Here is a 12,232-nt window from a genome sequence, read left to right as displayed (position 1 = left end):
ACTCCTTTAAAGCATTTTTGATTTACTCCTACAACAATTCCAGCTTATAGCAGGGTTTTGTAGCTCTGTATACTTCTTTTTTTTATTGTGGTTTATAGGAAATGAATCTCTTGGGCACATCATGGGCTTTTATAGCCTCACAGCACACCAGGTTTGTCATCCCTGCGGTGGCACAGCTCCTCGCTGGTGCTTTGCAGCTTGCACCTCCCAAAACACATGGGCATTTGCCTGTTTCAGCAGCTAATACTCCTACTAGTTAAAGCTCCTAGCCTTTTTTTTTTTGAAGCTTACGGATTACTTCATGTGCCTTAATTAATCTTGTGTGGGAGCCAGAGCTTTCAGCACTGTGGGATCTTCACCGCAGAGTTGTCCCCTGGGTGCGGGGATGGATTAATCTGCTGGTGCTTTTGGACTACAGAGGTTTGGGGTTTATTGTTTAAATGGGGTTTATCGCTGTTGCGGGGCCTCCTGGGCGATGTGCTGAGACCTCGGTGGAGGATGCTGGCGTGGTTCACGTTAGTCCTGAAGCATTTCTGTAACTGCAGTGGGATCTGGGATGCAAAATTTTCCCCGTGCTTGCCAGCGCCTCCCGGCAGCTACTTCTGCCGTGTGTTCTTACGCTTTGCAAAGTGTTTTCACCATAGTGATTTAAAGAAAAACCTTTTATTTCCTTCCCCTCCCACCCCAAAATTATGTGATGTGAAACCTGGCAGTCCCCAGGCTCTGCTCCTGTCCCAGCAGCCTTTCCCTGCGTGACCCCGGCAGTCCCCAGCTCTGCAGAGGGGACCGTGGGGCCGAGGGGATGGTTTGGAGCCCACTTCAACAGCCCGCAGAGTTGAGGCCAGTCCCATGAACAGCAGCAGTACCACCCAGCTCCACCTGGGCTCTGAAGATGTCTTTTTTTTTTTTTTCTTTTCCTAATCAAACGTGTGATGGATGCTCAATTTTGCACTTTCATTTCTGCAGAAGCCAGCCTATTTATAAGAAAGCATAGCCTGCCCTTGGGGCAGCGAGTGTATTTACTGTACAGATAGACTTTTTGTTTCAGAAACACCTTTCACGGCATAACCATATCCTGTTTTGCTGGTGCTGTGCTCAGCATGCACCGCTGCCAGCATCCATCCCATTTCCCGTCACTCCAGGAGCCGTCGCGTGCGGCGGCACCGGGTCAGCCCCTTTTTGGGGTGCGTGGGTGGGAGCCCAAGGGCGCCTTCCCCAGCTCACCGTTACCGGCAGCCGAATACCAGTCTCAGAGTCGTGCCGTCCCCTGGCATGGGGCGCATGGTGGCACCCTTCCCCAAACCTGCCATCGTTGAGGCCACCAAAAATCAGGAGAACTTGGAGCTGGGCACCAAGTCACAAAGCAATTCTTTCACAGTAAAAGATAAAATTTTATTTTATTTCTCATATTACTTATATTTTGTCTTATACTTGCATTTTATCTTATAAAAATAGGAATTTTTCACTTCATCTAAGGTTGTGCTTCATGACCTTGTAGGAGATCCTCAGATGAAACCAATTAAGGTCTTTTTGGTCTGCGTGGACAGTCTTTAATAGAAATAATGTCTGAGGATAGGTTACCTGTCTGCTCTCTGCATGGCCAGTGATGACCCAGGAGGAGCCCGGGGAAGGGCAGGAGCGTGTTTGCAAAGGGGGAGCAGGCGCAGGGCCCTGGCCCCGCTGTCCGTGGGTGTCCCAGGCTCTCGTCCGCAGCTCCCCGCATCAGTGGGGCTCGTGCAGAGCCAGGGATGCAGCCATGCGGCTTTCACTGCGCCGGGGGCTAAAAAGTTCTGGATTTTCCTCCCCAGTCTCGGTGCCTTCCCTATCTGCCTACAGCAGGGAAACTTTCTTTAAAAAACAACAAAAAAATCCCATTAAGAGGAACAAGACTGAGCGATTGGTGGGGCAAGGACTTGTTGACTGCCGCAAGGTTGAGGTTTTGCTCTCGGAGGAGAACTAACCCTTGCAGTGCTGAACACAGCCGTGGCATCCACGCGGTTCCCAAAACCCTTCCCCTTGTGCCGTGAACGGGACCCTGCAGCGCAGGAGGGACGGACGGACGGGCGTCCCTGGGTCTCTGAAATGGCGCTGTCCGGTTGAACACCAGTCGCCCCGGCTTTGCAGGGTGTTGCCGGCTGAGCCCATGAATCAAAAAATTGGACTCAAGTCTGATGAAATCATGACCGTCTGGAAAACGGCTCCCTGGCTTGGTTTAAAGCAGCAAAATTTGCTTTCTGTGCATTTAGGTTGCAGACAGAATTGAAGGTGTTGGTGTGTTTGTTCCTTTGCAGGCACAGCATTTTCCTCTCTTCCCCAGCGCGAGGTGGGTGGATGGAGCAGCAGCTCGTTGCCAGCAGCGCTGGCTATCAGCAGCGTGCCAAAAATCATCGGTCTGAGTCTCGCTACCGGGTAGGTGGTGCGAGCTGGGCTGAGGCCGAGTGGTTTTCCAGAGGCAAAGTCACTTTGCTGGGGCCGGACTGGAAGTATGTGGTCATGGAGGGAGGGAAAAGGTATTTTTAGCAAAGAGAAAAGCAGTCTTCCCTCCTTTCGCACGGTGCCCTAGGAAGCATTGTGCACAAGAGACAGCTGCTCGGATATTCCGAAGTATTGCATTATATATATATATATATATATAAAAAAAAGTATGGTATGTGTGGAGGGGTGTACGTGTATATGGATGAACACACATGTAAAAGCAACTAAGCGGTTCTAGTCAAAGCCAGTTGTGAAGGATTAAGCTGTATAGAATAATTAATTGCATGTGAAAACTCAGGATATGTGGATGTTGTCGGTGCCGGTGGAGGTCCGGCGGAGCTGCCAGCTTTGCAGCTCTCCTTGCCGCTGCAGCCCCTCGCCCTTCCCGGTGGGCGGCATTTCTGGAGCCCGTGTGCCTTGCTGGGGAGGAAATCATCGCGGCCAAAATCGTCGCCAGCGCCTTATCGGTCTGAGCTCTCAGGCTGGCCGAGGCCACCATCGTGCCATGGGTTTGTCCGTGTGAAGAGCTGGGGATGGTAGGTGGGACCCAGTGGCCAGGGTCTGTAATTACCTGGAAATTTCCCTTACCTGAAAATTAATGAGGGTAAAGCCCAGCATTGGGGTTATTACTGGCTGAAAACCTGTGAATAAAAGGTTTAATGCCCACAGGTAATGGCTTTGAGAGAAATCCTGAAAAGCTTTTAATTCATCCTCCTTTCTCTTCCCCACGTCAGCTCCCAGTCCCTTCTCTCCCTTCTCTTCAACCTTGAGCTTTTCCCTTGTAAGAAGTTAGGTCACGCCTTGGCCTCGGCAAAGCAAATCCTCAAAGCCGCAGGGTTTTTACCTAAATCTTCTTAGGGACTTTGTAGAGCCAGACGTCCCCCAGCCCGCCCTCACCTGCTGCCCCTCACCCCCCGCCCCCAGCTCTCGCACCTCTGCACCAGGGACCAGCAGCGTCCCTGTCCGTCTGTCCCCGCCTCGATGCAGCATCCAGGTGGCAGAGCTTCTGCTGACCCCAAATCCCCGTGGTTTGGGTCCCAGCACCCAGCCAGGGGGTTTGTGGTAGTGGAACTTGGTGTACTGTGATAAAACAGGAGGGCTGGCAGGCGTCTTGAGGCCTCCGAAGGGCAGAAAGCACCGGTCTGTGCTGGAAAAAGATATTTCCTCAGGGAAAACCCAGCAAAATCCTTGCTATCCAGTGCATCTAACCCAGAAAGGGATTTTTCTGCTGTATTTCCACTGCAACCTGTGGCGCCGGCAAGCCCGAGGGGCAGCCCCGGGAAGGGTTGCTGTTGTGTTTCTGCGCCACAGATGAGTGAGAGGTTCTAGTTTGCTTTCTTTTTCCTGTTTTCTTTTTGGAAGGGGCAAGCTGCATTGCAGAAACTTTCAGATTGCGCAGCTTTTCTGAAACAAGCTGGCAAAGTCCCAGTGGTAACTGGAGCTACTGGGAAACCTGGAGCTGGTGCTGCCAGTAAGGTTGGAGCCGCAATAGGGGCTTTGCGGTCAGTCTGCAGGGCTTCCAAATATTTATCTGTGGTTATTGACGGCTACCTGGACATCCACCCCGGCTACTCAGGGTTGTCCGGTTCCCGAAAGACGCTCGCAGGCTAAAACCACGCTCCCAGTTAAGGTGCTGGTGCTGTGACTTGTCCCATCTGTGGCAGCTGCCTGGAGCTGTGTCTTCCCAGCCGTGGCGTCGGTGAGGTTTTGCTTGGGTTTCCTGTTTTGCCTGTGCACGCAACTGGGTTTGTGCCATGTGAAACAGCTTTTTTCAGCTCTCAAAACTCTATTTTTTTCCTCCCAAGCAAACAAGGAAAACGTGTCCTTTTCTATTCTTTTTTTTTTTTTGTTGCGAGAGGAGGAGGAGATTTGAGACAGAGTGAGCTGCTTGGCAGCATGTTTTCTGCCTGTCTCAGTGTTTTTTGCCAGTCTCTGGCACGCTCTAAGTACCAAAGCAAATTCCTCCAGGTTGTCTGGATCTCCCCTAGTCTTTCTAAGACCGACCTTGGCAACGTGAGGGTAAACCACCGCCCGCTCTTCCCAGAAATGCTGCTCGGGTTGGAAATGTGCGTCCAATCATCAGCAAAGCTGTTTTCTATCAAACCCCCTCTGCCTACGTTTACTTACATAATTCCCCGAGGGTTGTTTTTTGGGGGATTGAAGTCGTCACTGCCTTAGCCCACAAGGAGGAAACCTCGCAGCCCCCACGCTAGCCACTCTGCGAGGGGCCGTGGTGGCAACGGGGCCTCTCTGAGCCCCAAAGTGGGGCTCCCCCCCTCTGCAGATTGCACCGTTGCTCTGAGAGCAGACGTGGTGCGTAGTGAGACTATTTACAAGCACTTAAAATAATACCCACAAGGCTAAAATACATGTTGCGATAATTTTATTTCCTCCAGAGTTTGAAGCTTTAAGGATGCTTAAGATTTTTGTAAACTTTTCTTAGTACCCAGCAAGGGCTAGGACCTTTTTTGGTTTCTAAAGCAAAACTGAGAGGCTTGGATAACATCTTAATCTGCAACCACAGGCTTTAGCAAAATGCCAAATAACACAAGATTCCCAGTAACAACACAAGAGATGGCAACGCCAGCTACAAGTCCTCCATCCTGCGGCTCGCGCTGGGTCTCGGCAAGTAAATGTGCCCTGGGAGATGTCCTTCATCCTTCCTGCTCTTTGCTTGTGCCATATTCATCCCCCCGTAATCAGCCGAGCACCCCGTAGCCCCCGGGAGCTAGGTGGACTCCCTTGCTCAGCTCTGGGTGCCTTTTTCAGTAGCATGAGCTGAGCTCAGTTCATTTGAAAACTCCTTTTACTGCCGATATGGATATAGGTTAATAATCTTTGCTTGATATATGTTGGGAAAGTTGTAGTCTTGCAGTCCAGATTAGGTCCAGGTGACTGGATTTTTTGCAATGGAAAGAGGTTTGGTTTACCTGGAGATAATTAACTGTCCTCATCTAGAGCCTCACGCGAGCACGGTGGATGCCATAAGTCATCACGGGCCGCAGGTAGCTGCGGTCGGGGCTGAAGCTCCCCTGGTGCTACCTCCCCGAGCTGCGCTGAGGCCGAGCCGCCTGCTTACAACTCGGGATTCAGAAGGATTTTCAAAAATGACAAATATGTAGAAATACTGAAACAACAGAAATGAGAGAGGACCCAAACCTGGCTGCAGTTCAGCACAGGAGAAATACTGACATCAGGCTGTTTCAGGTATTTAACAATAACGTGATGGAGAAAGCTGTAAGGCAAACAGTCCCCAACAACACAACCAGCAAACCTTTTTCCATCAAAATGTCCTTCTAGGTCAGATACTGGCATCTGTTACACACAAGGGTAATTCAAGACTTATTTGGAGTCCTAGCGCAATCTTCACTGAAGCTATGAGAAGCACCTACACGGAGAGACATGGCTTATGTTTCAAGAGATGGACTCCAGTAGAAGCTCGTCAGGCGGTGCAGGGGGCATTTCCATGCTGTTTATTTGGCTGAAGAACTTGGGAAGAGACCAAAACCTAAAGCGTGGAAGGTTTCTCTTTTTCATACGAATGTTGTGGCCGGTTTTGGTGATGGAGAGGTTGCTCCCGTGGCGTGTGAACCAAGCTCGCAGGGCAGCACAGCTGTGGTGCAGCAGCTGGTCCTGGAACTCGGAGGTCATGAAGTAGTAGAGGACCGGATCCAGGCAGGAGTTGAGGCTTGCCAGGCAGAGGGAGATGGAGTGGAAGCGGAGCGTGCTCCTGTGAACGGCACAGTCCTGGATGATGTTCTCTATCACCATCATGAAGAAAGGGAAGTTGATGTGGTAGGGGGTGAAGCAGATGAAGAAGACGGCCGCGCACATCAAGACCATTCGTAAAGCCTTCTGCTTCTCGCTAGTGTTTTGCAGCTGCGTTGGACACTCCCGCAGGGACTGCCACATCTTCCAAGTGCAGCACGCAATGATGCCAAAGGGGATGACAAACCCAAACAGCTCCGCCACCGTCACCAGCGCGATGGAGTCTCCCGGGCTCAGCTGCTTCACCCCCAGGTCTGAGAAGCACGTGTTTGTGCTGTTGGACAGGGCTGGGGTCCTCACTACGAGCAGGGGTAAGCACGCCGCCCCGACGAAGAGCCAGACGGCCGCGCTGATGGCCGCGTCGTACCGCCGCTTCCAGTCCTTGGCTTTGAAGGGATGGAGGAGGAAGAGGTACCGCTGGATGCTGATGCAGGTGAGGAAACCAATGCTGGCGTACATGTTGAGGTACTTCAGGTAGAAGCACACCTGGCAAAGAAAACTTCCAAACGGCCAGGTGTGGTTTATGTAGTAATACATCCGTAAGGGCAGCGAGAGGACGTGAGCCAGGTCGGCCATGGCCAGGTTGATCATGAAGATGACGGCTTTGCTCTTCTTGCTGATGAAGCGGCACAAGACCCACAGGGCAGCGCTGTTGGCCAGGAGGCCGGGGATGAATATGAGGGTGTACGTGGTTGCGTACAGGGTGGACTGGAAGGACATCTGGGGATCGGTACAGTTCCCGGAGGATGCGTTGCTCTCCATCTCGGTTGAGTCCCCTTGCTCATGGGGTGATGAAGGTGGGTGGAGGGTATCTGTAGGGAGTAAACACAGATGCTGTAAACCAAAAAAACTCTCCATAATTTCCCCACATGGAGTAAACGTGCTTCAGCTCCCCAGGGTTTTTCAGGAACACTTCTATTGTGTATAGCTTTCTGTCAAACTCCCATCAAATCGGTGCTCTCTGATATGTCTACAGGCGACTTGGGTGGGACTGTAAATAAACAGGGCCTTTGAATGGGGCCAGGCACTGTCTTTTCGGACCCATGCAGTGGTCCAATGTGAATCGGCAGCAAAGGCAATAATTAGCACCAGCAAACGGTGGTGCTGGCAGGCAGCCGACTGGAGCAGAGGCCAGCGGGAGCGGTGCAGACAGATCTATCAGAGCTCTGGCTCCAGATTTAAGGCTCGATTTATAAACTAATAGCTGGCCGAACACACGCCAGTTGCTCTGCCTGTCCTGCTAACTCAATTCCAGCACTCATGGCACATTGTGCAGGCATCGTGTTGTAGCAACAGCAATTATCCTCCAGCAACAGTTCAGGACATGAAGGAAGATAAATACATCTGTCTCTTCGTTAGAGCAGAAATTCTTTTCATCCATTTACCCATTTCACCTCATCCAGCCGGCACTGAGGGTATTAGCGGGTCAGGGGAAGTTCACAGGTACCCACACAGCTCTCCAGAAAGGTCATGGATTTCGCCATTCGGGAGCAGAGCCTGCAGGGAAAGGGTCTGCTCTTCTGGGAAGAGGCGATTCGGCGGCAGCAAGTTACAAACCACAGGCCTGTAGCATCGTCCGCAACAAAACAGCGCGATTTTCCCCTCGGAAACGGAGCCTGTAGCTGCCTGCAAGGTGTCCGGCTGCCTGCCCTGCCCTTCCCAGAGACCAGAGCCCGGTCTGGCAGAGCCCTGAGCGCCAATTGCTGTTGCCACCGAGCCCCTCAGTGGGGCATTTAATTAAGCAGCAGCCAGGGGTGCTGCGTCCCCCAGCCCTGAGCCTGGCGTTTGCTACGGGGATGGATTTCCAAAAGCTGATTGCCCACAGCAGGGACCGGGCTTCCGCGTCGAGCCCGGCAGCGCTTTGAGGCGCAGGGCGAAGGCTCCTCTGCCCCGCTCCTCCTCACCTAGGCAGCTCTGCAGGGGCATTGCCACGTTTTCAGTTTCAGGAGGAAGGTGATATATTTATATATATTTAGATGCACATATAGATATATAAAAAATAAAGTCGGCAGCCTCTCGGCTGGATGCCCAGAATCCACACCGCTGCTGCAAGAAGGGTCAGTGCATTGACCCCCGTTTCTGTGCACGTGCAGTGTTTGTGCCCTGGTTTCTGAACTGAGCCCTTCCCAAACTGCCTTCTCCCTGGGGGAAAAAAAAAAAAAAAATTCAGCAAATGGGTTTAGGTGCAAAAAACCAAGGCTGAACTGAAACCCTGGCTGTAGGCAGGCTGCTGGGCTACTGAACCTCTTTGCTGCTGAGTCTGAGCCAGTAGCCCAGGACTGGAGGTTTCTGATTTCCCCGCTGAGCAGGGACATCACGAGGGGACAGCAGGAAACAAACCCCTTTGGTCCCTGCAGCAACCCCCATGTGCTGCTCACCTGCCCCTGAAAACCCGTGCTCAGCCGGTACCCTTTGCACCCAGTCAGTTCAACCCTGGAAAAGCGGTGGCAGGATGCCGTATCTTCACATCCCTGCAGAAAATAGGGAGGTAAACTGCCAGGGAACATGGGGAACGCAACTATTCCCAGCTCCTGTCACAGCCTTCCAGTGACAGAGGTGACACTCGCTGGTCTGTGTTTGTGCAAAGGATTATAGAGCGTCCGGAGTCCCTGTGCCACCGTCTCCTGCCCGCCACGCGTCTCAGCCCAAATCCTAAACCATGTCCCTGCAGGTGTGACCGCGGGGAGGCTCCTTGCTGGTTTTCTCCGCTTTTTGGCTTTCCCTGGGAGCGCAGGAGTGCCTGTGTCTCGGCTGGGCGTCACTCCTGGTACCCGACGCTCAGTTTTTAGGTGCCAGCGCTTGTCAGGGCAGCTGGCAAGAAAGCAGCAGGGAGGTCCCCGCCGAGCCACAGCTGGTCTGGGTTCAGGCCAGTGCCCAGTCACTACAACGCTTCCTGAATGGGTACATTTTTGTTTTTATTATTGTTTTCCAGTTTTCGCCTTTCCTCCCGCCTGCGCCTTGCCCCAAGCCCCTCCAGCTCCCGCCGTGTTTTGCTGTCGGTGATGCCGGTGTCGGGGCAGGGATGCTCCCGTGGGCTTTGGCAGGGGTTTTGTTCAGCGACTTTATAAAGCTCATACAAAATTCTCCCTGCTATTCCTTGATTGTTTTCCTGTTTCCTCCACGCACAGATTTACACGTGGGCGGGAGTGCTTTTTTTAAGTGGCAAGCTGCATTTTGTCCAGGTGCGTGCTGAAATTACACCGGGGGGACCAGTATCGTTGCCAGAGGAGTAGGACCGCTGCTTGGGGATGTAGCATTGTGTTAAACATCAAGTCACTTTGCAGTTAATTAGGCGGTTAAGGCAGCTATTAAAACACCCGTGTTTCTTTTGCTGCGTGTGTCAGCAGCATCTCTTCCTGGAGGATTCTGTGGTTGTCATGATTGGAAATCGCCCGGCTACTCTGAATCACTCTGCACCCCACCCAGCCCTACACTGCTGCGTGTTGCATTTACTACTCCCAAATCCGCTGGCAAACTCGCCCTCATCTTTTCCGTGGGTTGGTTGGACAAACCAGGCTAAAGCTGCGCTCCAGGCGTGGCTGGGGGGAGCCCCGGAGCTGGGGGGCTGGGGCAGAGCTGCCTCCCTTCCAGCCCGGGATGCTGGGGGGGGAAAAGCAGTCTGGGAAAAGAAAAAAAAAAAAATTTAAAAAAATCCACTTTGGGCTTGAAATAAGCTCCTGATTTGAAGTAGTGGAGGCTTTCTGGCACTTGTGTTTTAAGCAATAATTTTAGGAAACATGTAAACAGAGCTGATCGGTTATGGCAGCCTCTGTCAGTAAAGACAAAATTGAAGTATTTGGGGTAAAACAGCCTTTCCCTGCGTACACAGCACCCTGCTGAGCTGCACCGAGCTCCGCTCGCCCACCCCTCGGAGCCAAGCGAGACAGAAATATGTGTGCACTGCGAGAAGCTGCTGAGGATGTTGCACCAGCTTCTGATAAGATCTTGTGAAGAAGAAAAGAAAAAAAGTGACACCACTGCTCAAATCTCCTACAGTTTCACTCTACTGAAGAAAACCCACAGCAGAAATCAAGCTTACCTTCCTCTGAGTCCCATCCTTCAGGGGGGTGACATCCATGCTAGAGAGCAGCAGGAGCGAGCTTTCTGCTTTTATTTCCTACCGATTTTCGCAGCCATCCCAGCCCCAGCGGCTCCTCGTTAAACTTCCACATGTTTTCCGAGCGCTGGAATCCTGCCGGCATCTGCAGCCCAGTACAGTGGCTGTAGAACAGGAAATCCTGTATTTTGTTTCTCTTCACCATACGAAATGTGTACAGCTAATGACGTTAAACCGGGAAGGCGATGACGTCGTTTGAGCCAACTGTCGGGTGATAGAGACCTCGGACATGGATTTCTTTCCTTCTTTTTGCACAGAAGTTGTGTTAGGTGACAGTGTCCTTCAGTCGAGCTGCTTCTGCTTTTATCCCCAGCCACTTGCCATTTGCTTGCTAAAAACTGTAAAACACAGAAGCAAAAATCTTCCAGTAAGCGTCTGCTAAAGGAAAACTGAAAACTGTGCCAGTGTAAGTTACTGGAAGGCAGCAATTTTCCTGCATTTTCTTGGAAGTTTGGTTGGCCTCAGACTATCAAGGCTATAAGCTAAAGCTAAGGGTTTGGATTTTATTTCTGAAATAATATGATGGTTTAAGGTGGAGATTTTCTCAAAATTCTGTTGTTTAAAAAAACCTATAATGTGCATCATTCCCAAGTTCTTTTCTTCCTTTTTGCCTCCTTTAATTCCTTTCCCATATATATAAAATACATATTATATATATACATAATTATATATAATTTTTAGTTCTTTTACTGCCTGCTAAGCGTGACCTTCTTTCTGAATTGCTGAAAACTGACAGGCATACATCGTAGCGTAACCTATTAGGAGCTGCCTCGTTTCCAGCTGAACGGTTTTGCTCGATATACAGCGTCCCATCTTACAGCCCAGGGCTTGCGAAGATAATGTGGCCGTTGGCATCTTTCCCTTTCTCACCGTGGGTAGTGTATAAATAGAGCTGTTCTTGCCTTCCTCATCTATTTACCATAATTGGTCCTATGACCCCGCAAAATTAACAGGAACATAACTGTGGAAGAGAAATGAAAGAAGGAAGCTGTTAAACCGTTTCACTGTAGAGTAAGCGGCCAGCTCGGGCTCTGGGGTGAAGCGTGCATCTTTCCCCGCAGCATCTGCGTCCGCCAGCTTCGCAGTTGCCGGGGTTTCTCGGTGCCGGCAGCGATGCTGCTCTCAGGGACCTGAGTGTGCTCCCGTGCCGTGAAGTGGAGCTTCACGACAGTAGCGTAGGAAACAGAGAAGAGGATCTTTGACCTGAAGGGTCCTGGGGTCAGTGGAGATGCAGTTACTTAAATCCGTCGGCCAACATCCTCCTGAAAGCAAGATCAGTTTACGTACAGTTTATGTACCAGCCTCTGTGGACACGTCTATGGGCTTCTTCATTACCTCTGGCTTATCCATCACGTAAACATAGTCTGCTAGCAAGCAAGTACCTGTGAAGCCCCATGCTCCTTGTCTCAGCTGAGAGCAAAGTGATTTGGAAGATGCAAGAGCTGCCCATCATTCCAGGTTTTCTTCTTGTGCATCTTTTTCAGCGGCTGACGCTGATCCTTAGAAGAAAGAACAGGGCTCGTGTATTTACAAGACATTCACAGACGCATGGAAGGGAGGCTGGCGCTGCGCCCCATCCCTCTCCAGAGGTTAAAGGTTGATCCCAAAGTGAAGTGGCTGCTTTATCAGGATATCCTGCCTAGGACATCCTACTTCTGTGTCCAAAGCACACATCCAGTGCCGTATCCAGCCATCTCTGAGCCCTATTTTTAGGTCGGTGTTTACAGCAGGGTTGCTGGGGAAGGAGAGGTCGGTGGATGTCAGACCATGGGGAGGGTCAGACCCACACCTCGGGGTTCATAACCACGCGTCCTTCCTCCGCTCATCAGCTTTTGGAGTACTTTTGCAGAAGATCACAACCTTCCTGGTGGC

At 51.4% G+C, this 12,232-nt stretch overlaps 1 protein-coding gene across 1 annotated transcript; it reads right to left on the bottom strand.

Annotated features, from left to right (window-relative positions):
• Nucleotides 1-4,846: 4,846 nt before the first annotated feature.
• LOC129211763 (putative P2Y purinoceptor 10) lies at nt 4,847-10,908 on the bottom strand. The gene is made up of 2 exons (XM_054839381.1): nt 10,283-10,908; nt 4,847-7,055 (listed from the first exon to the last, which is right to left on the bottom strand). The coding sequence occupies exon 2, from the start codon at nt 7,003-7,005 to the stop codon at nt 5,890-5,892; it is 1,116 nt and encodes a 371-aa protein (XP_054695356.1). The 5' UTR covers nt 7,006-7,055; nt 10,283-10,908; the 3' UTR covers nt 4,847-5,889.
• Between the last annotated feature and the right edge of the window lie 1,324 nt (nt 10,909-12,232).

Source organism: Grus americana, chromosome 12 (assembly GCF_028858705.1).
Source record: "Grus americana isolate bGruAme1 chromosome 12, bGruAme1.mat, whole genome shotgun sequence".
Taxonomy (NCBI): domain Eukaryota; kingdom Metazoa; phylum Chordata; class Aves; order Gruiformes; family Gruidae; genus Grus; species Grus americana.
Note: the sequence above shows the minus strand (reverse complement) of the source record. Positions and strands in the feature narration are given on the sequence as shown.